The sequence below is a fragment of the Echiichthys vipera genome (genome assembly GCF_963691815.1).
Source record: "Echiichthys vipera genome assembly, chromosome: 15".
In the NCBI taxonomy this organism is placed as follows: Eukaryota; Metazoa; Chordata; class Actinopteri; order Perciformes; family Trachinidae; genus Echiichthys; species Echiichthys vipera.
Genome location: NC_139840.1, coordinates 7,498,395 through 7,525,588, shown reverse-complemented (window position 1 = coordinate 7,525,588; position 27,194 = coordinate 7,498,395). Strand labels below are relative to the sequence as shown.

The 27,194-nt window shown below is 40.2% G+C and overlaps 1 protein-coding gene across 1 annotated transcript in view; it reads right to left on the bottom strand.

Moving 5' to 3' along the window:
* The window catches only part of ak5 (adenylate kinase 5), a 75,900-nt gene extending 49,331 nt beyond the window's left edge, over window positions 1–26,569 (bottom strand). Inside the window, exons 1-5 of the mRNA XM_083927787.1 lie at window positions 26,418–26,569; window positions 25,016–25,202; window positions 21,472–21,639; window positions 18,531–18,703; window positions 12,242–12,355 (exon numbers count right to left, since the gene is read on the bottom strand). Coding sequence (XP_083783913.1) covers window positions 12,242–12,355; window positions 18,531–18,703; window positions 21,472–21,639; window positions 25,016–25,202; window positions 26,418–26,477 — 702 coding nt within the window. The 5' untranslated portion in view covers window positions 26,478–26,569. The remainder of the gene's footprint in view (window positions 1–12,241; window positions 12,356–18,530; window positions 18,704–21,471; window positions 21,640–25,015; window positions 25,203–26,417) is intronic.
* Between the last annotated feature and the right edge of the window lie 625 nt (window positions 26,570–27,194).

The window sequence follows — 27,194 nt, the reverse complement described above, 5'->3', positions numbered from 1 at the left end:
CTAAACACTGTGCCACCGGCCACCCCACATAAACGTCTTTGACATAACATCATTGTTGCTTCTTCAACCTCTGCTAATAATGTTGTTTTTTTATGTTTTAAAGTATCATATCTTACAAATTGCACCTTTAAAGGAAACCTATTAGACTTTTCCTTATTTTCTGTCATATACTTATATATAATGTTACAATGCCAGATGTTAATATTAAACATGACCAAAGCTTCAAATAATGAGTTAAACATATGAAACACTAATCCCTCAAAACCTCAAATTTCAGATATACTCAGTTTCCATCTGTTTTTCTACTCTCTGCTAAGGTGACATCAATCTGAATCAGACTTCTTTGTGGTCATCTGCAGTGTTTACATCATACACTGCTACATGTAGCTGCATGCTAACATATATGCTCCTACAGTAAGAGGCTAATGTCTCCCATGTTCATGGGAGCACAGATGTGGAGGCTTCGGAAGCGCCGACCAATTAGAGCGGACTGGGTTTTTTTGCATGGGGGTCTTAAAGAGACAGTAGCTACAACGGAGCGTCTCAAACAGAGGGGGAATACAGGTGCAGCAGCCATGGGCAGTATGACCAAAATCATGTGTTTTTTTAAAACATTAAAGTATGTAAACATCCAAAATACAAGTAGGAACCTGAAAATGAGCATAACATGAAAAACGATCTTACTCCAGCTGTTTGAACTTTTGGCAATGGTTGCTGTAGTTGATCTTATTAATACCAGTTAAAGGTACTTTGAAACAGCTGATTCTGAGCATAGGTTCAGTCTTCTGTTTGCCTTTGCTTTGTTTTGTTCTGCTCTGCCTTTTTAAGCATGTAGATCTGCTGACTATCAGTCGTCTCCATCTGTCTCTTTGAACCGGAGCATTCTGGGATCGTTTCCTCTCCACTCCAGCAATTTCATTTATGTAACCCAATATCACAAATCTCAAGGAGCTTAACAATCTGTACAGCATACGACACCATCTATCCTTAGACCCTCGATGTGGGAAAAAAACCCAACAGACTCTTCACTTTGTCTCAGAGTTTACAATGAGCTAAAGCACATGATTTCTATACTTTTCTCCATAAGTACATGGACCGTTTGTGCATGTATTACGGTAAGCAGGCAGCTGGCAGCAGTTCAACTGAGGGCTGTAGCCATTTTTTTCATTATTGACTTATCCAAAGAGTACTTTTCTCAAGCAATTTTTCTAAAGTTTCCCATCACAATCCAAGTCCAAGTCCAATGTGACAAGTTCAAATTGCTTCTATTGTCCAACCAACAGAAAACCCCCCAATTATTTCCAAGTTACTATACTAACTTTACAAACATAAGACCAAGAGAATCAGCACATCCTTACTAATGAGTTGGAACTAGGTGATGTTTATTGAGGTTATTTTAGTTAAACCTCCATGGATCCGTGAATTTTGACCCAAAAGGACCAGAAAGGCTTTCATCTGTGATGGGAATAAAAGAAGAACCTCGATCTTCAACTGTAACCTGCACAGATTTTTATAAATGTCTCCTTTACAGTTTTCATGCTTATTCTTAGTGGATATGTTTCTGGATGCAACTTCACAGTGCAAAATGAAAGGAGTGACCCCCCCCCTCCACCACACATCTCCCCATCCCTCTTTTTTTTAATAGAAACATAAAAGCCTTGTAAGCTTGCTAAAAGAAGAATTATATAACATCACTGTCTTTGCAACTTCCCTTTGTCTCCAGGAATCTCAGTCCTGCAGCAACAAGAGGAGGAGGTAGATGAAGCCATGCGCACTTGCAATATGCAGTAATTAATTCTTCTCAAAACACAATGTTTAATTTCTGTTGGAGAGGAATATGCAGAGAGAGTTTCTGCGTCCACAAAGAACATACAAAGCAAAGTAGCTGTAGCCGTCATGATGGGTGAGTAATTACAAAACAAGATGACAGCTACGAGCAGCAAACTGATAGATCACGACAGTCACAACCTTGGGCCAATTGGCACTGTGTCACAACTTTTTTCATTATCAATACTGTTTGGATGTGTTTATTTTTTGACTGGGTCATTTGTCAAATATCACAGAATAGTGAAAATTACTTGTTTTGTATGACTTACAATAATATAAAATAGAAAAAAGCAGCAAATCTTCACATTTGAGTGTCAGAACTAGCGCATGTTAGGCAAGTTTTCTTGATAAACAACTTTGTATGATTGATCAGTTGCTAAAACTCAAAAGAAACATGTGTGTGTTGTGGATTTAGGCACACAGGTAGATTGGCAGCGATGAAAGGATAGACTGACACCTCTGCAGTCAATAGGGGTGGAGGTAAAAAGCCTGGAGAGGAGGATAAAGGGATAGACGGTCTCTCAGGGCATCTATAAACAGGAGCGGGACGGTTGAGGCCTCCCACTGGAGCGGCTCATAAATAGCTGCTGTGATGTTGTAAAGGGCAAAGTGGCAGCATGGGGTGAGGGCAGACTAATGAAAATGGATGCTGCAGGTCTCCAGTGGATGTCTCGGAGCTCCCACTGTGCTGGGGAACATGGTCTCCAAAATAAAGCACTGAATCGTCTAGATGTAAATATGATGTAAAAAAAAGACATTTAGAAAGTCAATCAGTTTTAACCCTTAGGAGGTTTCTACAAATATTATGTGGACTGGAGCTCTGCAGAGGGTCAACAGTAGTTCATGCTTAAATTGCAAATTGTATTTCAATTTTCTCCAAAATTGAAATGTGGAAAAAGCCTTTTTGTTTCACTATAATTGCTTGGATGTGTCTCTTGTCTTCATACACCTCAACACACGTTGGTGTTTTTTAAATTGTACCCACTAAAATAAAGGGTTTATTAACTTTTTCAAACTTTCCTGAGTGCCTGCACCTTTTTCTTTCTAGCCTTTTTACCTTTTTGTGCCTTCAGCCGCCTGACTGAGACTCTCGGCTATTTTTAGTATTCAGCTGCAGTTATTTAGTACCAGCAGAAATGACATTGATCGGTAGTTTGATTATCTTTTCATCTTTGAGTTATTTTTTTTAGCAAATACAATTATTAGCAAAAGTATCTATTTACCCCCAGGTGAAAATATCATTTGCCACATGATCTGGCCATTGATGTCTGACCCCTCATCAACTCATCCACTGCGTCAAAGAGAGACAAAGCATCACACTGTAGTAGTTAGCTGTGGCTGAGTGGGTTTCACATTGAACTTTTATTTGGGACACCATGGTTCAAATCCCGCCTGGTATGTAATTTAAAACTTTGCTGACTTGTCATTTTTGCAGATTGGTTGGACACACTACATGATTAGGTGTAGGCAATGAAGCTTCATGGTTAGATTTAGGTTAGCACTGTCGCCTCACAGCGAGAAGGTTTCAGGTTCGCATCCCGGCCTGGGCCTTTCTGTGTGGAGTTTGCATGTTCTCCCTGTGTCTGCGTGGGTTTTCTCCGGGTTCTCCAGTTTCCTCCCACAATCCAAAGACGTGTTCGGTTCAATGATGACTCTAAAAATTGCCCTTAGGTTTGAATGGTTGTCTGTCTCTGTCCGTCTCTATGTGCCCTGTGATAGACTGGTGTCCTGTCCAGGGTGTACCCCGCCTCACGCTCGATGTCAGCTGGGATCGGCTCCAGCCCCCCACGACCCCGACCCCGGGATAAGCAGTTGAAGAAGATCAATTAATAAAGAAAATAGCATTGTTGGCTACCGGCATGCGGGTACCAAAAGCATACATTGATATTTGTACCAGGGCGTAAATAGCCTTTGCCTTAAAATAATCCTTAATTGCAGCCAATCAATCTAAATATTTTATCCAAAAGTAACCTGTCCTTCTTGACTTTTACTATAGTTTCTTTGTTTAACCTTATTTTCTATAGATAAACAACTATCACTTCCAAATGGACACTTCCTTCAGGTAACGCATTTTTGTCCCTACAAAGAAACAACCAAATTATCCTTTTTGACATTAACAGATGTAGATAACACGGATTTGCACAAGATTTAATTCTGTCTTAATATGGCAGCTGATTATTGTACATGTTCAGATAAACGTTGACAAAAAGCCAGAATCAACTGTCAACTAAAACTAAATGCTGAAAGGACAAAGATGTTTCTTAGCAACTAGGAACTATTCATGTCTTAGTAGAGCACTGAAACAAAATTGCCAAAACAAAGCAGAAAGCTTCTTCCTTTGTTTGATTCCATAAAAAAAGAAAATGATTTATAAAGTTACAACATCATCAAGGTTATGTCATAATCAAAGATGGGGGCGTGATCAGCAGAACATATGGCATGAGGGAAAAACTCAACGCTTTGGGAAATACACATATTCACTTTATTTTCTGAAATGAGAAGATAAATACCACTTCACTGGAGATCCACATTAGAGAACAAATTAATGATACTTGATTTATTCTGAAATACTGTTATTTCTTTTGTTCAGAATTGGATGTAATATCAACTGTGTCCAGATCTAAACCGCATAAAGAAGCTCTGGAAAATCCTTGGAAGCAAAGTAATGTCTAAGAAACCCACTACAGTTACCGAGCTGTGGAAGAGACTGAAGAAGAACGGACCGAGATCAAACCAGAGCAGTGTGAGAAACTAGTGATGTCCTGTGGGCGCAGATGTGCTGGAGTCATTCAAAGCAAGGGCCTCTACACTTCCTGTTCATTTTTTAATCCTATAGCCCTAGGAAAACACTGTGGAAATCTTCTCTGCTGACACAGTGGTTACTGTTCTCTAATTTAGATCACTGTTTTTTTTTTCACAAAATAAAGGTTTTCACTGAAGTGTCTTGGTTATTTAAAAAAAACATGTGGAGTTTGCATGTTCTCCCCGTGTCTGTGTAGGTTTTCTCCAGGTTCTCCGGTTTCCTCCCACGATCCAAAGACGTGCACGTGTTAGGTTCATTGATGACTCTAAAAATTGCCCTTAGGTGTGAATTGTTGTCTGTCTCTGTTTGTCTCTATGTGCCCTGTGATAGACTGGCGTCCTGTCCAGGGTGTACCCCGCCTGTAGCCTGAAGGGTAAAACCCAGGGGACAAAAAGCTTGCAAAGCACTTGGGCTACCACTCACCGCTGCTCATAAATCTCCTCAGCCCTCACTGTAATAAGTCAAGGCGATTTAAATGAATGTATCAACATTGTTATCAACTGTTATCTTCTGTCATCTGGACTGTGTAAGCTGGATAGGCAGAGAACAATGTTCCATGATATTAAAAAGTGAGAGGGACACTCGCAGTCATTGCCACAAGTGGTCTCACAAAACACACGAGACAAGGCCTCTGTATCCCATTTGTCAAAGCCTACCACTGTAATTTTCTCTCTTTGCCCCTGAGCTGCACAAAAGGCCCTTTAATAACCAGTTGTCACTTAATTCTATTGTAAACCCCTGAGCTTCTGCATCTGTGCATTATAGGCTGAGCAGTCATCAGCTTCAGTTCAATCACCAACAACTGTATGAGCTGTTTTTGAGCGGTTGCTGGGACACGCTTATAAACACAACTGTATACATACAGTATGTTATCTACGTCATTTCATCTCCATAGAACTCCCTCTGGTCCTTATCTAACCCCGGGGGCCCATTTTCAAACTGTCATCAACCCTTTAGGCAATCCTTTTAATGCGGCAATTTAAATTAAACGTTAAACGTTGTGGCAATTAAAAAAAATCACTTCAGCTGTATTGTATTTCTGTGGTTATCTATTTTTTCCCCCACATATTCTTAATTGAATTCGCAGCTGGTCAAAGAAGAAAAAGTGCAACAGTTGTTCACGTGGTTTGAGCTCTATCAGTGAGGAGTGGGGTGCGTGATTGTGTGGGTATTGTCTGTTTAGAAATCCCTCTGTACTTGAGCCAGCCACAAATATGATCTTGATTCTTTGTTTGGGTTCCTAGTGCAGTTTTTCAGACAGGGAACATGTACTAAGTGGAATCTGCTGTCAGACGAGGTGGACCTGGCGACATTAAGAGCTCTCATTACACCGAGACATGGCCTCTTCGCAAAAAGAGGGAGAGGGTGTTACAATTACCAGAGTGAATAGAACAAAGACACGAGAGGCTAAGCCGTCCACAGTGGTTAGTGTGACGAGTCAAAGAACCCAGACACAATGCCTGTACCTGTGTGCTGCGCAACAGATCAGGTACGGTCTACAAGACTATTTCTAAGACAAAGATACACAAATGTATATACGGATATAATGTATATAAGGATATAACTGCTCATTTGTAATATATATAAGAAATTAAAGAAAGTAACAGAAAGGTTAGTTACAGTAGGTAAATAATGTACAGCTTAATCACCTATAAATTAGTTTACAATCTTTACAGTTACATTAGTGTACTGAGGCTGCCAAAAGCTTTTATGGTGACTGTTTTAACCCCCCCCCCAAAAAAAAACTATAGGCTATAGGATCTTCTTTCATTTCCTTCAATTTTGGGAGGTAATTCCTCTTTTTAACAGCGTTTTGGGAATTATCGGGTACTGAGGAAGCTTACAATTCCTAATCCATGTTTAGCAGGTTGTTGAGAAAGATAAACACAATTATATTTATCGATCAAACCAGAAGAAACCAATCGGTTAGATAAACTTCAAATGTGCATTAAGGAAATAAAAAGCTGGATGACCTGCAATTTTCTGATGTTAAACTGAAAGTTATTGTACTTGGCCCCGAAGACCTCCGAAACTCAATATCTAAAGATATTGTTACTCTGGATGATGTTGTGTTGTCCTCCAGCACCACAGTAAGGAATCTGGGTGTTTTTTCTGATCAGGATATGTCCTTCGATTCTCACATAAAACTAACAACAAGGACTGCATATTTTCACCTGCGTAATATTGCGAAAATTAGGAAAATTGTGTCTCAAAGAGATGCAGAGCTAGTCCATGCATTTGTTACTTCTAGGCTGGACTATTACTATTGTAACTCCTTATTATCAGGCTGCTCCAATAAGTCTGTTAAGAGTCTCAAGTTGGTCCAAAATGCTGCAGCTCGTGTACTAACTAAAACAAATAGAAGAGAACATATTTCTCCTGTATTAGCTTCTCTGCACTGGCTACCTGTAAAATCTAGAATAGAATTTAAAATCCTTCTTCTTACCTACAAAGCTCTTATTGGTCAGGCTCCGTCGTATCTTAAAGAGCTCATAGTACCGTATTACCGGACTAGATCGCTGCGCTCTGAGAATGCAGGGCTACTTGTCGTTCCTAGAGTCTCCAAAAGTAGAATAGGAGGCAGAGCCTTCAGCTACCAAGCTCCTCTCCTGTGGAACCAACTCCCAAGTGTTATTCTGGAGGCAGACACTGTCCCTATATTTAAGAGTAAACTTTAAACTTTCCTCTTTGATAAAGCTTACAGCTAGGGCTTACAAGCCCTTAGCTATGTTGTTATTTTTAAGGGGATTTTGTCAAGACAGATGTCCGTCCTCCACAGAGCTGGGTCTGTCCTACGTTCCTGTCTGTTATAGGGAAGGTTTTCGTTGCCACCGTACTCTACGGGGGAATTGTTGGGTCTGTGTGGATCATGGACGGGTCATGGAGTGTGGTCTATACCTAGTCTGTAAAGTGTCCTGAGATGACTTTTGTTATGATTTGGCACTGTAAATAAAATTGAATTGAATTGAACTGAACACACCTCTTCAATTGCAGAACACCTCATTCACACAAACATCAGTGCAAAAGTAAACACATACGTTTAAAGAAAACTGCAGGACTTACAGTGTTAATGCTAATCAACAGATCTGCAGTGGATGATTCTGACTGATTGATTGAACCACTACTCACAATAAGACTCATCATTATTCATCAGATTCAGTTATATTTATAAATGTAAAGCCAACAAGACAACCTTAACTGCAACCACTGAAGATAAATTGCATAAGCAAATTTAAGAACATGTTCATGTTGAATCTCACTGCTCACTGTATGCATGTTATGTTTATATATTAAGTCTCTGTGAGGATTCACCAATATCAGTCTGTCTATCTGTGTGTGTATGTAAGAGCCCCTGTAATTGAATGTGTTCATACTGTGTGTTTGTGTGTGTATACCTCTGCTTGTGTGTGTCTGAGACACTCAGTAATTGGTGTGAAATTACAAACACAATACGACAGACAGAGATTACTTTTTTTTGCACTCTTTGCTAGCATAACTGACGAGAGCTGACAGACTATCTACAGCTGAGTTAATCACCCATGGCTGCCTACTTTAACAAGCCATTCACATGTGTTAACTGGAAAGATGACACGATAAAGTGCCATGCCATCCTTCACTGAATGTACCTCCAGGAGAGACCCATTTGGGTTTCCCTGCAGGAGCCCACAAACAAAGCCGAAGTTTGTGTTTAATATTTGCTCTACTTCAATGCTTTTCTTAAGTGACACATCCACAAAAACACGAGGCGGTTGATGAATACTCTCACTGCAGGAGAGATCGAACAAGCTCTGTACAGCAACTTTAGCTTAGTGGATTTAAATGTTGCAGGGCAAGTTAAGCCCAGAGTCTCAGAGAGAAGTGTTGCCAGACACATCCATGGAATTGCACTCTTTATGTTTGCACTCTTTCCTACTTTGTGTTGCAGTTGCTGCACAACAGTTTCCCTTAGATAAATCTTCACAAGTTGCTTCACAAGTCATCAACACGAAAGGCGACCCGCTCGTCGAAAACAACAATGGCGGCTCCTGTAAAGATTAGCTTAGATGCAGGCTATAGCATCCGTTTGATCAGAACGGGAGACTTTTTCTTCATTGAAAGAAGAGAACGAAAATATGTTTACTCTCTTCTCCTGATTGACTTCGGCGAGAGTTTGATTGACAGATGATTTATCCAATCACCTGCCAGGTATATTTTAAAAGCACCTGCCACTTTCAGTTCCCAATGATGCCTTCTCAGATGGTTATATGTAACAAACCACCTTAGGTTAAACTGCACATGCTAGCAGACAGAACAACCCAGGAACAGATCATTTCTGCATTTCTAAACTCATTTTACTCTCCCTGAAACACATTAATGATTTCTTAAAACAGTCTTAATTTTTTAAATCTTACTTGAATAGTTCAGCAATTCGACTTTTGGACAGAATTACGACAGAAATGGGTCTTCTTGGTAGTGATGTTACCTGCCGTGGCGAAGACCTCCCTCGGTTTAAATGTAACGCGCAATTGCTGTTCTTTGAATAATCGGGGAATTAAAGGACTTCTCTAGGTCTGTAAACCGGGGTATGACAGCTCTGATTTTAGCCTGGGTATGGTGTTTACATGGTGTTTGAGAAACCAGAGTATGCCCTTAACCCGATTATAATCAGGTTTTTAAACTGCATGTAAACGCACTGACTAATCCAGAGTTTCCAAAACTGAGTGGGCGCAGAAAGGCTAAATATAAATGATGCACAGTTCTGCACTGCTAACAAAGCATGGACAAGTTTGTGAAAGGACTGCCAGGTACACTTAAAGCAGACGATGAATCTAGCGAAACAAAGACAAAAAAATATCACAAGGCCTATCTCGCCCTTGGTTGTACCATTGTACCAGTACAACTGTGGGTAATGAAGAGTCAGAGGAGGCTTGAAAATATTTTATCTACAGAATGGGGAACCAGCAGCAAAGGTTTGGGAACCAATGGACTAGTCAGTAATATAAAATAATAATATGACAACGCTCTTGCCTCTGCTTTTCGTGTAAAGTAGCCTCATGTATAAGAAACCACCTCTGTAATCATCAACTGCTGAATGACATACGTTTCTCTGGAGCAGCATCTCCTGGACTATGAATCCTTTACAAATGGGACTTCGGTCCATCTCCCTCGTTCCCTGTAAGGCAGCTAAAATGACCAGATTATAAAGCCTGGCTTTACTCGTCTGACCCAGATGGACCTCAACCCATTCCCCAACCACTCTAAAAGTCATTTAGTGCTCATTTAGAAGTTGATGCATGTTAAGTGAGCCTAAAAACGATAGAGACAATAAATCCTTCTAAAAGCAATCGACTGTTGTGTCACACAGTTAGCCACTCAACTGTAAAGGAGGCTCCAGCTTAGACAAAAACACTGCTATAACACTGCATTGCTTATTTAGATGACATGACTCTTTATAGAAAATTATGGTAACAACTGTCATAATAACAATCAGTCATAAATCATGTATTAGCTTTTAGTTAATAATAAAATAGTCAACAACAAAACATTTGTAAATCCTATGTTAACATATAACAAATTAGTTGTAAATCACCTATAAACCTTTAATACATTCTGCCATTAGTCATTTCTAAGCCTTTAGCTATCAGGCCAGGTAAGTCTTGCACAAGGACACTCTAGTAGAGCAGATGCTTGACAACACAAAGACTGTGAACCAGTCTGCCAGTCAAAGGGCAGAGTCTTTGCTTAGTGTTCTACTGTTCATCTCAGAAACACAGAACATCTGCAGTGAAACGGAAAATGTTTCACTGTTGAACAGCTGAGCAGCAGCAGCTGAAACACGTTGACTGAGCAACACTGAGAAACACTTTGTGAGCACAAACGGCGTGAGCTCATTGTCTATGTCATGGGTGTCAAACTGATCCAGTAAAGGGCCGTGTGGCTGCAGGTTTTCATTCCAACCAATCAAAAACACACCTGGTCCAACAAATCAACTGTGTTGACAGTTCAGGTGATTGAGTAAGTCCAGTCAGGTGTGTTCTTGCTTGGTGGGAATGAAAAGCTGCACCCACACGGCCCTTTACTGGATCAGTTTGACACCCCTGGTCTATGTTGACATAAAATATAGCAGTCAACTTGACATTGCAAGCACAAAGACTGGTTTAAAGCTCATATTTCAGATGCAAATAAAATGTCTAATCACACCATACTTCTATCAATGAGTGAATAAAACATGAACCAAATATCATCAGCCAGGTTTAGAAATCTAGCCTAGCCTCTTTAATGTCAAACACTACTAATGGACTCTCTGCAGCACCAAAATGTTGCTTCAGGGATCCGTATGTGGAAATTGATGTTACTGATTAAGAAATGAACTAAAACTTCCTCTACAGTAAGTTATATCTGTTATCGTGAAACTTATAATAATTCCGATATCAATGAAATGACACTATTCTTCACTTTGTCCAGGACATCCCAGGGGTTCTTGAGGGTGTTCTAGGGCTTTTCATGTAAAATTTAAATATGATTCAAAAATGTGTTTACATTTTAAACAGATCACTCATTTGGGAGTCAGAACGTTTAGTATGAACTTGTCAAAGAGTCTAAATGCCCTGACAGTGACCCTGAGATGACGTGCAGAATCTGAATCAAATATCAGGCATGACTCAAAACCACAACCGATGCTGACGTCCTTAGATCGCATGCTATTGGAGATAAAACCTGAGGCATAACAGCAACAGTGTGTGGTGCATGACCAACTCGTTTACATATTCTGCTCGTAGCAGGTGCCAATTGAATAGCTCATTGTCTTTGTTGGACTCTGTAACTTGTCTGGGTGCCAAAGGAAGGACATTATGTTTTCCAGCTGATCACAGGTAGAATCTATCATCTGTAGAGAAGTGAATAAGGAGCCAGATAGCAGTTAAATGTCACTTATATAGTAGCGTTAGGAATCTCCAAGTTCCTCAATTTTGAATCAAGATGCTATAATTAGCGCACAAGAGGGCTTTTCTGTACCCTGGCACGTTTGTTTAAGCAGGAAATTGTTATCTAATCGAGCAAGGATCCTGAAAACCAGTCAAATCCAGCATGAAGGATTGTTGGGGTTTGCTTCGAGCGAACTCTCATGTTGTGCAAAGATTCACAGTTAGGTGAGATTATGGACTCATCAATCATCTGTGCAAAGTATGAAAATTATTTTAAACTCGCGATGCACCGATTTATCGGCCAGATATCGATACGAAACATCTGTGCGAGTTTTGCTTGTTGACTGCCATTGGCCTGTCAGCAAATACGGCGATGATTCAGCGGTTGCAGTGGCTGATGTTTATCTGCTGTGTTGCATCAATTTTGCACCGGCTAAATTTTGTGTTAAAAGATTAAAAAGTCTTTTGAAGCAGTTATTTCTCAAAAAAATATACATTTTATGATTGCTCCTAAAAAAGATAGTTTAATGAAAGGCTAAATGACTTAATTAGGATTTCTTTGTTTCGCTGGCACAAAAGGGGGGAATACATAACAAAGTAAACATCAATATCGACATCAGCTATCGGTCAAATAGTTATTTTAAACACTGGTAATCGTGCATCCCTTCTTTAAAGGAAATGTTGTGCATTTAAATAAACCTGAACTCACCTGGTCTTCAAAGGACAAGGCCTGTCCAACGTCTCGAGGGAACCCATCTATGACGATACCATTAGCGTCTGGGACTTTCATGATCTTCTGCTTAATTTCAGTTATTGTCGTTTCCTGGAAAACAGACGAGGGAACGGGATTCATAATTGTGTAAATGTCAAAAGAGCAATAAGCAAGACAATTTCCATATTAGCAGGGGGTTAATTTGATTTTTGATCAATACAAATAACTCAACATTCAAGCATCAGCCAGATGCTTGAATGTCTGGCTTTCAATACTCACATCCCACTTCACTTTCTCACATTAAACATTAAACATTTAACATTAAATGCTAAACAATGTGGGCAGTTCTCTGAGGGAGCAAAGAAATTGTAACGCAAGGAAGTCTATGATAGTAATTATAATTTGCTTTTCCAGCAGGAGCATGAAGGTTATATTAGTTTCATTAGCGTTGCAATTTCCAGATTCATCAAGGTTGAAAGAAAACTCTTTCAAAAGTAATGATGAATAGCTGATTTAGAGTCATGAGGAGGGTGAATGTAAAGCTATGACAGCACACTGGCGAAATCCATAATGTCAATAATATATAAATGATGAATAAATGACAAATAATAAATAATTGTACTTTATTATATCTGAATGCAGCAGAGGCCAGAGAGTGCCAGCATCTCTCAGCATCAATTACTTCCTCATGGCTGGAGGAGGTCAACATGTTTGAATGTATTTCCCTGTGCAGAATGCATCATGCGATATGGCAGAGACACATGAGCAACGCTCAGATCTATAAATAACATCTGTTGTCAACGCTGAGTAACACAGACATTTAATTTCCCCACCACCACCACCCACAGAATAAAGGCAGCGCCCCGACGGAGCATGCAGAGATTAAACCTAATCTAAATTCCATCGAATAGATAGATTAGATGGATGTGTGTAAAATAAAATGAGAAAAGTTGATCTAAGACTCCTCTGAGCTACTGCATGGCTCGATGTCTGAGTTCTCACAGTTATGCCTCCAAAGAGACTATGATCTATTTACAGCACTGTACCAGCAAACATAAAGCATGCTGCTTTCAAGATCAAGAAAGAACTGTTAAGGTTTTAGTTGAGGTGTGTTCACACTGGAAAAGTGACCAATCCACCTTTAGTTTTAAGTGTGCTGTTCAATGCACAAAATAAATGGAGGATCTAGATCAAACGAATTACTGGTTGTGGCGAGAGAAAACCCCAGGAGGAAACAAAATATCATATTATTACTTATCATTTTGTTTTCTCGTTTTTTTTACAAAGATTATTATGGTAATAATACTTGGGAAAAAATGTTCTCTTTCTCTTTATAAAGTTTCATTTGGTTTTACTAAAGTTGCAGTTTGATGGACGTCCGCCGGTGCAATTGCTGTAATATATAGTGGATTAACTTCAGGTACACTTACTGCAAACTGCTACAATTAGTACACAGCGCAAACTCCATTTTCGCTTTTTATTTAAAGAAAAAAATATATATAAATAAGCAAAAAATGTTCAGCAAGTGCTAAAACGCAACATCTGAGTCATTTAAAAAGAAAAAACAGCCACACAGTATAACGGTCTAGCTGGCTTTTTACGAGGCACCGGATCCCGCTGCACCATTTTTTGATGATATAAAAGCAAAAGTGCTATTAGTGTGTCATTTTAGACCAGACTGTCAAACATGCAAGAGGCTATTGTGCAGAGACCTGTGGGATGTCCAAGGGAACAGAAATTCCAAAATGCACTGAGTCATAAGACTTATGACCTTACAGACAAACAGCAGGAACTTCAAGTTTGCAGCACTAAAGAGGCTACAAGAACAAAACACAGCCCACTTAGAGAAAGTACTATTTAAATGATAAAAATGTGTCTTTAAAGAAATAGTCTGACAATCATCTATCTTTAATGTGCTCTTAAAAAATAAGCAAAGCAGGTTTCTTGCATGCACCTTCTAACAAATGATCTGCTTTCTGCCACTGACATGAAGAAATCAGTGATTCAACGCTTAATTCTTTTAGATACTATTCCGTCTGATAATTGAATGAATTGAATCTATTTGAATGAGGAGTGGTCGATACTTCGATATGATCATTTATCAGCTTTAAACGGAATTGCATCGTGATGAAATCATGTATCTAGATATCGTGTTACCCAATAACGTCATCTAAATTGTTAAATACTAGTTTTCAATTCAATTCAATTCAATTCAATTTTATTTGTAAAATAAAAAATCATAACAAAAGTTATCTCAGGACACTTTACAGAGTAGGTTCATGCTACTAAGCACATACTAACTCAAATGTTACAGTATTACTCAATATTTTTCATTTGTATATTCACACAAGAGTTTACAAAAATAAACAAATTATTGATCTACCAGAGAACTTGTTATATCCTGATATATGAAATCACCTGTATCGGGATAGAGGATTATGGCCATATCGTCCAGCCCCCATTTGAGTCATATGGTATTTTAAAAGGAGAATAAAATCTACGTAACCGATACAGGATCATTTTGTCTCTTCCTCTCATCATTACACACAGAATCAAGATTTTCTCCTCTGCTTTACTAAACTGATCATGGCAGGAAATTAAATGCCAAACAGCAGCACAAGTCACTTCATCATATGCAATACGTCTGCAGCCTGGCCTACTTTGTTGTTTATCTCACTGGCTCCTGGACTGACGTCTGGTGGACAGCCAGATGGGAGAAGCGATGTTGTGCCAGACATGTAAGGGAAGGATGATAAATGATGAGGTGGGCAGTTATTGAAGATAGTTCACAAGGGGAGGCGAGCGAAAAACTGCCAGTCACGAAGCAGGCAGAGGCTCTGTGTGTCCGTGTTACAGCCTTTTACCTCGCTTTATCACCAGTGCATCAGTGCCCATGGTGACAGTAAAGACTCTCAGAATCGCTTGTTTCATATAAGGTATATGTCCCTGATAAATGCCTTTAACTCCATAGGGACTGTGTTTATTAAGCAACCAAACCTCTAACCCAAGTAGCATCCGTGACATACTTTACCCATTAGTCTGCACGGGGCCATGCGTGACACTGTGTTATAAAAGGAAGCAATGTACTGAAGCCAAAAGAGGCTTACAAAGACTTGTGTTTAAATGAGACTATGACCCGGATTAATGGGTAGAAGGATGTATGAAATATGGGATTGAGGAGGTGGTTTTGCATCTTTAAGCCAGTTCCTGGACTATACTGGCCCGAGTCTCCTGATTTATCATTAAAACCACAAGAGATTGTAAATTTGCTGGCAGTGACTTTCTAATTTCATCTAAAAATACATTTTTATAGACTTGGACCATTTAACTCTTTGTATTTTGCATTTCATGTGTTGTCAGTGAGGCAATTTATAACTTTATTTTGAAAAGAACTGTACAGACATTATTTGTTACCACTATTTCCTTCCTGAAAGCCACAAGTGTCGTGTCAGGAGAGGATTAAAATAAAGTTTTTAGCAAGTTCCGTCACAGTGAAGATTTCATCTAAATTTTATGTCAAAGTTATTCCATGAGTCATGATCTACTTAATTGTGTCCTGAAATTAAACCTAAAGGACAAACGATAAGCAAACACGGATGTTGTGAATTTTCATTTTCATCTTGGGCATGAAAACGTATTCTTATATACTCTGAACTCAAGGTTTATTTAGCATTTCCGAGAGCTCTTAGTCTGTATCCCACAACCTTCTTCAGCAAATGAAATTTGATGAAATATGACATAACGTGACGCGCCCGATGGTTTTTTACAGAGAACCATCAGAGAAGCCGTTATTGGAAAAGGACGGGCGCTTTTAGGTGCAGGAGTGGATTAAGGTGGTTATGGGCCCCTAGGCTACACTTGATGAGCGGCCCCTCTTACTCATTACGCTTGATGACGATGAAAAAAAAGGATTTAGTGCCATGCTTGTGTGCTGTAATATTACATGGCCCATACGCACACACTTGGGGTGCACTGGCATACACACACATTGAGACAGCCTTTACTATATACGGTAATGCTACAGAAAAAGGCACTTTTAGTTTTCTAAGGAACAGGAAAAAAATCTGCAGCAGAACATTTTCTTTAGAGGATCTTGGTGTTCTTTCAGCCGTTAATTTATTTTTCTATATTATTTACATTTTTTCTAGTATCTGGGCCACATCTACCCAATCAGCTACTTCATTCTTTAAATGGTTCTAGCACAATTAAGGGTCAAGATTAATTCAATCATTCTAAACAGTCTTGCCAATCCGGGTCCCTCGCACACATGGAGCCCCTAGGCTGCCGCCCAGGTCAGTCTACACATTAATCAACGACATGAGCAACATCAACATTGGTGAGTATCTGCTTCTGGTTCACATCCATTTTATGAGAGCAAAAATGCGGCTAAAACATTTTCTTCCATGGCAAAGCAAATTAGCATTCGGTTCAACTTTGGTGAACTTTGACCTTTGAAGTTTGGCCTCAACCAATACCAAAGCAGCTTGTGGGTTGACCCAAACAGGCTATTGTTTTGGCAAAGGTGTCTTGGGTGGTGCTAAGCCCCTGATACAGCAACGATAACCTTGCAAAACCAATTGATGTCAGGCTTTATACCTACACTGTACCTCCGGTAATCCAGACTAGTCATCACATGAACTAAATCTTGAAATATGAATAGTTGAATATTATCATCCATTGCCCTAGACCGTTCTTACAACTTGTGATGAAAGCTGAGGCAGCTCCACTTACTAAAGAAGGACTTGGAATACAGCTGAAAGTGCTATAGGAAGCTAGTCAGTGCACCGAGATTAATATTTTACCACAGATTATGGGTCTTAAATACTACTGCATAACCATATTTTGACAACCTTTATTTCAATAAATGCATAAAAAAATACATGTAAATACATGGTAATACATGTAGGCAATGAAACTGTCTTGGTAAAGTGATCTCCAGTGTATACACTGGAGATCAAAATTGCAAGATAGCAAGCCGCTCTAAGGTGACTGAAACCCTGCGACAGAAGGTTGTCCAGATAAAGGACAAAGGGATGACCCTGTCAGCCATCGCAATAAAAAGGTTGGGCGTTCCAAGTTCAAGAACCTTGAAACTTTAAAAGGACTCAGATTAAGTCCTTCAAAAAGGGCGGTCGTCCATGTAAAACAAGTGCAAGAGAGGACAGAAATATGCAAAGACTCTCAAGGGGAATCGGTTCAACACTTCAGCTGGAGTTGTTCACCAGTTCAGTGGTGAACAGGGTAAGGATCTGTCTCTGCACACAGTGTCTCTTCATTTAAGACTTTCTGGACTGAAAGCCCATTCTGCAGTGACCGAACCTCATCAGCAGAAAGAATAAAAAGGCTAGACTTGCCTTTGCTGAGGAGCATGTTGTGTGGACAGAGGAGAACTGGTCCAGAGAACCTTCAGTGATGAGAGGACGTTCAATTTATTTGGGTCTGATGGGAAACATTATGTTTGGCGTAGGACTGGGGAAAGACTGGACCCAAAGTGTGAAAAGAAGTCAGTTAAATTTGGAGGAGGAAGTGTCAGAATCCAGATCTAAAGCCCATAGAGAATGGACCAAGATCAAACCAGAGCAGTGTGAGAAACTAGTGATGTCCTGTGGGCGCAGATGTGCTGAAGTCATGCAAAGCTGTGGCCTCTACACTTCCTATTCATTTTTTAATCCTATAGCCCTAAAAACATAGTTTAAGTGTTCTCTTCTGACACAATGGTTACTGTTCTCTAATTTTGCTCCCTAATTTTTCACAAAATAAAGTTTCTTGTTGAAGTGCCTTGGTTAAAAAAACATGCTAGTACAGCAGCGGTATAGCCACAGCGCATATGCTATCAAATTCTGAACAATAAAAAAGAACAATATTTCAAAATAAATCAAGTATTAATCATTTGTTTTCTAATTTTGATCTCCAGGCTTAGGCTTAGATGATTTGTTTAATGGAATGAAACAAAATATAATTCATAGTTATGGTTTACTTTAATATGTACCATTTCAATTTGAATGTACGTTGTACACATTGAAGTGGGAAGTGTAAGGGCACTATATGCATTTTCTAAAGTGGTCGAATTAACAGAGCACAAATAACCACAGGAGGGTCTGTGCCCATTTTCTTTCCCAGCACAGTCATAATCTTGCAAACAAGTATGCTAATGAGATGGATAAGGACCCTTCTCTGCAGCAGCTTGTGATATGGATGCTGCTAATTAGTCCCTTCTTATGTGCACTTAAGTGACTGGACACACTTTCCCTAATACCCCCCATCAACTCCTCTGTTTCTCTGCTACCTGTGGTGCCAGCTCTCCGTTAGTGATGATTTTAGCAATCAGGCTCCACTTTCTGTTGCTGGTGGCGTTGTGGATCATCTTCTTCCTCAGCAGCTCGCCCACAGACATGTACTGGAAGCCGTAGCGCTCGGCAATCTTCAGGCTCTGTGTTCCTTTGCCGCTGCCAGGGCCACCTAGACACAGAGGGAGAGCTGTTGATGTTTTGGGGGAGATTTTGTTCTGTGTTTGAAATGTGTCTCTGTGAGTGTGAAACATTGGCGGTGTGTTGTCAGTGTGGGGGTGTGTTGGCGTAGGTGCACGTGTGTATTAGTGAGAGAATCCCAGACTGTGTGAGACTTTCTGTGTGTTTGTGTGTGTGTGTTTGTGTGCGTGTTTGTGTGCGTGTGTGTGTGTGAGTGTGTGTGTGTGTGTGTGTGTGTGTGTGTCTGTGTATGTGTGTGTGTGCACGGCTCTGCTTGTGTTTGCACATTTGTGACTGTGTGTCTTGCTGCATGATGGTGTGTTGCTTCTCGTGTGCGTTTTGCGGGGGAGAAGGGCATGTGGGTGGATGGATGAGAGAAACAGGTATGTGTGAACCGCCTCCATTTGAAGAGAACAGAGATGCTATTTCATGTTTTGGAATTAAATTGGCCAACCAGTCATGAGCAATGTCTTAAAGCTACAAGATACTTTAGAGTTGCTGTGCGAGCTGTAAGTTTGTGAAAGACCTCTCTCTCTGTATATATACCGTAGTAGTATATATATATATATATATATATATATATATATATATATACATATATACAGTATATATAGTATGCTACACTTCAATCAGCATACCTTGGACATTTTCAAGCATTGCCATTAGAGACTTATAGCCATCTGTAAACTAAATCCCCTCTCTGCCCAACCCCATCTTCTGCTTCTTCTCGCAGCTCTCATATACATTGCCGTCTGATTTTTCCCATATGATTACAGTCACCATAAGAATAAACCAAAGATAACTCGCTTCGCCAGCAACCTCATTGGTATTCCTACCTCCGAGCTATCCGACTGTGTCACCTCATCCCTGATCTGCAAAACACACAATCACACATGACCCAGATCATCGACTCAACCCCCCCAGAAATAGACTGCCCATGTGCAGAAAGAATTCTGTGAAATTCTTACTTTTGTGTGCTGTGTTTTCATCTACTGTGGAAAATAATTTCAAATGAACAATCTCTCTATCTATTTAAGTGCCTGTAAAAACCTTCTGTCAGCCTGAATGCTGCGTTTCATCACAGGATTTCAGAGATGCTACGCCTACCACAGAAATTACAATCGGTCCAAAATTGCTCCGGGTTGAAAGCCAGGACAGAGTGAAGTGAAATTAGTTAGAGAAGAAAGCTGTGCGGGTAATTTATTCCATTACGGTGTCACTGTCAGAAAGGTTCTTTTTTTTTTTTTAGGGATAGGGAGAAGAGCGCGCAGCCAAGTGTAAAATAAAAAGTCATTACAAATCAGTGCTCGCTGATATATCATTTGGTCGGATACGTTTTGACAGCTGGGTAATGTGTCCTTCAGCTGGATCCCAGGGGATGTATTCAGTGTCTGGGTTCATCCTACAGTTGGGGTTAATAATCTGACATTTTGACTTGTCATAGGAACAAAAAGTATAGGTGCAACTGACAATGTTAATGATGACTCAGTTCAGTTGAAATGTCCCAGTTAGCGTTGTGAGCCATGTACAATCGCAGCAACCTCATACTGGGAAACCCAAATGTAATGCAGCCATTTTTCATATTAACTGTCCCTGTGTTTTTCTTTCTATGAAAAATGTCTTGTAACACTGTGTATTAGAAAAGATAAAGGGAAAGTTTTGCAGTAGAGAGAAGGGGTGCGACGACCAGAGGGATACTCTTAATTGTGTTCATCAAATATGCACTTCTATCTGACTCTCTTACATCTGAGTATTTCATAATATTCAACCCAGCCACTCCTGACCACACATATCTTTGTCAGACTGTCTCTCTCTCTCTCTCTCTCTCTCTGCAAACCTGACTGAAAAAACGTTTGCCACGATCCTGAAGAGATGACAGCTGCTGCCATCCTGTTCTACCTTTAAAATAGGGCACAATGTGCTCACAAAGACAAGATAGGAACTGGCTTTGTGCTGCGAGGATAAATACCTATCAACCACACTACAGGCAAAGAGAGTGACTACCCCAGGTACACACCGAGAATCCAAACATGCTGCAGCAGAAGGGCTGTCAGGAGGTTTTTAGGAACAGACACTGAAGTTCTTTTCTTGCTTATTTAAAAACCTTGAATAAACTATTTTCAAGAGTTTATAAAAAGCAGCCTTTTTCGGTCCAGCTCAACTAGTGTCATTACTGCTATGCTGCAGCTGCCATGCTTAATTCCTCGGATTAATGAATGCATTTGACAGGTTAATGTAGGCCCATCAAGGAAACCAGATTAGGACAGTGTGATAGTCTAACACAGTGACATGCAACAAGATCTGCACCGCTGCTACCAACTCAGAGAGGCGGGGCTACGTTCAAAATACCAGGAAAAACCAACACACACACACACACACACACACACACACACACACACACACACACACACACACACACACACACACACACACACACACACACTCCCTGACTTGGATTCCCATCCAGGCCATTTATTTTTAGATCATCAACGAGGCAAATATAAACATTATGTTAACGGATAAAGCTCTTATCAGAAACATTAATAGATACTGGTGATAGTGCTTTTTTATGGTTACACATACTTCCCAGTCTTATCCAATGAAAAACCTGAGTCAGCAGAAATCCATTTGAGCATCTTCACGTCTAAAACATCTGATCAGGAGACATTTTGCCCCATAGTGTCCTCATTCTTGTGTTATATAAGAAAACATGTATTTATAGATTTAATGTTTGTGTTTTGGTCTGCACTGCTTCTTTACCGATGACGAGGATCACTTTGGGTCGCGGTCTGGATGGATCAAACACCTCGTACTCCTCTATGAGCTCCGCAGTCTCCGACAGATCCGAGTCACTCTCGATGGAAAACTGGCTGATGGGAGGGAGGCGGTCATACCGTCTGTAGGGAAAATTGGGACTGTCGGGCAAGACTGTAACACACACACACACACACACACACACACACACACACACACACACACACACATACACATACACATACACATACACATACACATACACACACACACACACAAAGAAAGGTATTGATGAGAACCAATTTGTCTGCTTTTGTCTGGTGTATTAATAAAATTAATGAAGAACAGTGTTTTTACAAAGCCTGAACATTAAAATATCTTAAATATCATAGTTTTGTGCTGTCCATCACCTTAAAGGTGCAGATGTCACATTATTTCAAAAGCTGTGAATCCCATTTCTGAACAAAAAACTGAAAAAATGTCGTGCCTGCTTCAACAATCAAACAGTGGAACCGTCAGTGTGGTAAATATGCAGCTGTCTGGTGATGAAAGCATTGATTATAACACATTTAGCAAAGGTACAAAACATCACTGCATAATATTCCAGTTGTGAACAGAGCAGCTATAAAATTGTTCTGCATGCACCAATCTTATCTCTTTACACTGTATTATAAGGATGAGGATGATGTTGCATTTTTACCAATGACAATACATGTACCTGAAATGGACATAGAGGTTTTCTTGAATCTGAAGAGAACAGAGATGCTATGTTACGTGAGCATTTTAGAAAAACATACAGAAGGTTGCAAGTTACAAATAAAGCTGCCCAGCCTGACAGAATCTAAACGCTTTCTTTTGCCCTTTTAACATTTCTAACACATTGAACAGTCAATCGGGCGGAGATGGGAATACATTAGGAGGCGAGAGATACATTCCCCTCCAGCAAAGTTTGAAAAAAGCCAGATTTGAGCTTCCGCTTTTATCCAAGAGTGGAATTGTGAGACACAAGAATCTCTATCCCTGATTAGGCTGCAGCTTCCAGCAGCTAAACACTTCAGCTGGCAATGTTTTAAAGCATCTAAGTGAGATTAATCTGAATTTCTCTATGCACTCTTCCCTCAACAATTCTGTTGACTGTGAGGTTCCTTTATAGATAGAACAGAACATGGCATTGGTGTGTGAGAGCCATAGTGCTCTGCAAATTAAAAATACGTTTTGCATCTTCTTGCCTTTGTTTGACTTGCTCCACAACACTTATGAATAACTTATGAATGGAGAGCTGTTTGGTATCCCCATTCCCTTGAATGATTAACTACATGTTCATCTGTCTTTTACTGCACAGTAACGGGCTGCCACAGGTAAGTGAAGGCAGCACAAGCATGTTTAAGGCTAAAATCTGCACACTGGATTCTGCTTTTTAACAAGGTGGTTTGACAGGTTTGAAAGCAGCAGTGGTTGTCTCTGAACTTTGTATTGTGGTTTTTGTGGGCGCTCTGGTGTCACAACCACTGCTTCCGGCAATTTTTAGAAGCTAGATCTATCCAACAGTATCAATGCACACAGCTGCGCTTTACACTGTAGGCCTAACTGCAGAAAAACTGCGTCCTATCTCAGAACACTCCCCAACTAGTACGAGTCGCACAACAGTTTTAACAATGTATCTACAACGGGGCCAATGAGGTGACAGAACAAATATTAACACCCTTTCCTGTTCAAACAGTGAGCTAGTTGAGATTATGTAGGAGAGGAAAATGTCCCTGCCAGCATTCTTGGAGAGAAGCCAAAATATATACTTTTTTGGTTCCTAGCACCTTTTTCTTTGCCTCTACTGTAGCGAAGTAAAGAAGTGTTAAAAAAAACCTACTGATTTTAAGGTGTGTATTTATGATTATTTTCACTGTTGATTAAGCTGCATAATTATCTTGTGTTGTCAATTAATCAATTCATTAATTCATTCATTTATAATGTAGTCGTTAAAAGGTCAAGAAGCTCAAGGACCTGGGATTAAACACCTCACTTTAAACGTGGATCCCTGACTTCATGGCAGGCAGATCCCAGGTGGTGAGGGTGGGCAGACACTCCTCTTCCACCTGCATTCTTAACACCGGAGTACCCCAGGGCTGCGTGTTGAGCAATCCCCAACCACAGCGACTTCCTGGACGATCCAATGTGGAAGTGCCAAAAACTGTAGTTCTCCAAGTGGCCTCTAGGGTAGTTTGATCTTATGTTACATTCGTTTGTGCAAAAATATTTACCAAAATTGTTTTGTTGATAAAATGAAATGGATTGTTTCTCAGACAAAACCAGTTGATATAGATACTGTTTAAATTTCGTAGTTGTTAATACTTGAGAAATGTAGACCTCGTCTTTTAAACCTGGGTTGCACGCACTGCACTAAAAGTCAACCAGTCATGTTTCAAAACGGTGACTGTTCATGCTCAATATCTAGAAAAAAATGCAAACAGTTTATTCAGCTTCAATTGTCAAGTCCTCTCGAGTCATCTGCCCAAATCAAAGTCAAAGTCAAGTCGAGTCTTTTATCAACGTTAGTCAAGCAAGTTGCAAGCCCTTAACGGATGAATGGCCTGCCCACGGGCCATGCAGACTTTTTTTCAGAGCCTGTAGTGGACTTGTGGACTGTAATGGCCATTTTCAAAGGGGTCCTCCACTGTATGATAATCCCAGACAGTCTGGGGCAGAATACATGCAGTTTTTCTCATGCAGTACAAATGCTATTTTCATCTTTTCTAAAATGATTGTAATGAGAGTATTTGAATATTTCTGTATACTTGAATCCCTAAGCAGTCTTGTAACTGCAAACACTGGGTATGACTGGGAAAGCTTAGACTCTCATGGATTCAGCTGTATTCATGTTTGATGATGTTAATCCCCACAGTAGCAATTTCACGGTAGTAAGACCATTCTTTTGAAATTGACCAAAATGAACTGTTGTGACCTCTATGATGATCAAAACCTTATGAAACTTTACAGCCACAAACTAGAACATTCAGAGGACTTTGGCTTTCCTTGGCGGTATGATGACAATAAGTGGGTTTCTGAGCCGTTTCCACAGCAGAAGTGCTCGCCATCCAATTAAATGCAACTCTTGCAGAAATCTTCTATTGTCAAAAGTTTTTGATACTGAATCACAGTATGGGTTTTTCTGTAGTGTCTTTGATCACTTCTAGAGTGGAAAAAATAGTTAAAAGTAGCACCAAATCTGCATAACAAATGGTTTCAACTCAAACATGGTAGCAGGACACACTTTCACTATTTATTTTAATTAATTAATTATTTTATTTCTGATGTATGACTAGGAGAACTTGATACAGTGCTGAGCTGCAGGCTCCCAGCTTTCAGATGATATAAACCACTTCTATGTAGCACCTGCTTGCGCCCCCTGAACATCCCCTGTCCCCCAACCTCGCCCCCAGAGAAGACGGGCTGACTGCTAAGAGATTACATTTCTGACACAAGTCTGACTAGAGTCAAGTTATGCAACGTATGTCCCCCAACTCTGCTGTACTTAAAACTGTGTTGTACTGCTCACCATTTCTGAAGAGGGACCTGCGTGATTGGCCGCCATTGAGAGGGGGGAGGGACTTCTTCTCCTGGCCCACAAAGGTATCCCACCGCACCTTGTCTGGTCCTCCGAGCTCCCTGGCTTTCTTCAGACAGCCCTCCAGGTAGTCGATGGGGTCGTCGGGCCGGTAGTACATCAAACCTGTCAGCAGGCTCTGGAGAACACAATGGAGGAGGACATGATATTGGACTCAGGTCATAAGGGTTGCGTGTTTATTTGCCGGGCTGTTATTGGAGGAAAGCCAAGCAGTGTGATGAATGTGAGAACAAACTCCACGCCAAAACCGAGTCAAGTGTATGTTTGTGTGACATTTGTCCTCCTCGACCCTGAATGTTTTAAAACAATATCTTCCCCTGGGACTTCCTGCTTCATCCCCACCCTCCTCGCTAACAACTCCCATCGCCAGCAGCGTGGACTCAGAAAGCTTCTCCCAACTGAACACAAGTTGACGGGCTTGTTTAGCTGATTGTTAAAGAGAACATTTTCGCATGCAAAGCAGTGAAATTACAGTGCAGTTATGATGATGATGATGTGTCACTTCACTGCTCAGTGTAATTTGAACTGTCTGTAAATAAACACGCAGTGATTGCTTGCATACATTAGCTGCACTGCACTTGGGATTGAGTCTAATTAAGTGGATGAGGCAATTTACTATCCCCTCAGGAAAGAAAGAACCACACTTCATTATTATATATCTGTCTACGCTGCACAATAGAGAGTGCTATGCTGTATGAATTATACTTTTTGCTTTTTATTGTCTAATAATTATGTAGAGTAGACTTCATTAACAGTTCATTTTTAGACACTTTCTCGTACTTTATAGTATTTTCTTGTATGTCTTCCACCAATATATCACAAATATCCCTTTAATCCGGTGTCATATCATCATATTAGTCGCTGTAGTTATGGAAATACAAACATATGGTTGCAATAATTGTATCTTCCTTTCAAAATGTATTATGGACGTTTGCTTAATTCATTTTGTTTCTTACATAGAGCATGTTAATTTATTCAGATAAGAATTATAATAATTCATTTCAAATTATGCAAAGGAGGCCGGTCTGTTTGGTTTAATTAGGCTGCAGTCTGACTCATTATGATACTCTAAAAACACATTAAAGCAGTTTGTCAAATGCTTGTTCAGTTGCGTTTCCCTTCTCATTTGAACCACTTCTTGTTTTATTTATTTTTTATTTGAAGTAGGCGCATATACGCACCTCCATTAACCATAACAGGATGTATCACATATCCTAAAAATACCTTAGCCGTCACTCTGACAGGCATCGAAGAGGGACATGCATCTTTGCGTAAAAAGGACTCTGTCAAATCTGCACGTATCATCTCATCCCGACAAAAAAGCATCTCTCACCTCAAATAGTTGAGGTATCTCCCGCCGCGCGAGATACTCCTTGGCATCGTTGGTATTCATCTCCGGTCGGATTTCCTCACAACTTCTTCTTCTTTTTCCTCTTCTTCTTCCTATCCTTCTCCTTCTCCTTCAGGTGTCTCAGTGCCGTAAGGTAATCTTTGGTTAACAACAAGCTCCAGACAGTTTCCCCTCAGTGCATTTTTGCCTCGTGTGTGGACTTTACAACTGGATTCCTGCAGGCGATGCCACCGCGCCACCCTCCTCCTCCTCGGTGATGCGGATGCGTGGCTCGTCCGTCTTCCCTCCTACAGCGCCCTGCTCCCAGCACGCACCATGTGTGCCTTGACGTTGGCACAGAGGTTGCGCGCCGTGCCAAAATTACGCACACACGACTCGACATGGCGTTTTTCACATGGTTACAGTCAGCCTGGAAACTTGATGAGGATATTATACAAGAGCGCACTGAACGGTCATCGGGCCATTCATTATACATATATGAGTTCTGATCCTCTAGAATGCTAGTTGCTTTTAATTCGTTTGGTATAGATTTGTTTTTATTTTATTTAAGTTGCACCAACCTGTTGGATGCAAACACAAGATCTACTCGACACTAGTTTAAAACCAATGGGACTACTTTATCACAACCTTCCCACACACTGAAGATGGAATTGGCTAGTAGCTTAATAGCCTCACATCTCTTCTTGTGTGAGATGGCTAGCCTATCTCATGTATGAATTGTGTTTCCTGGTCCTCGACAAATAAATATAATAAACTAAT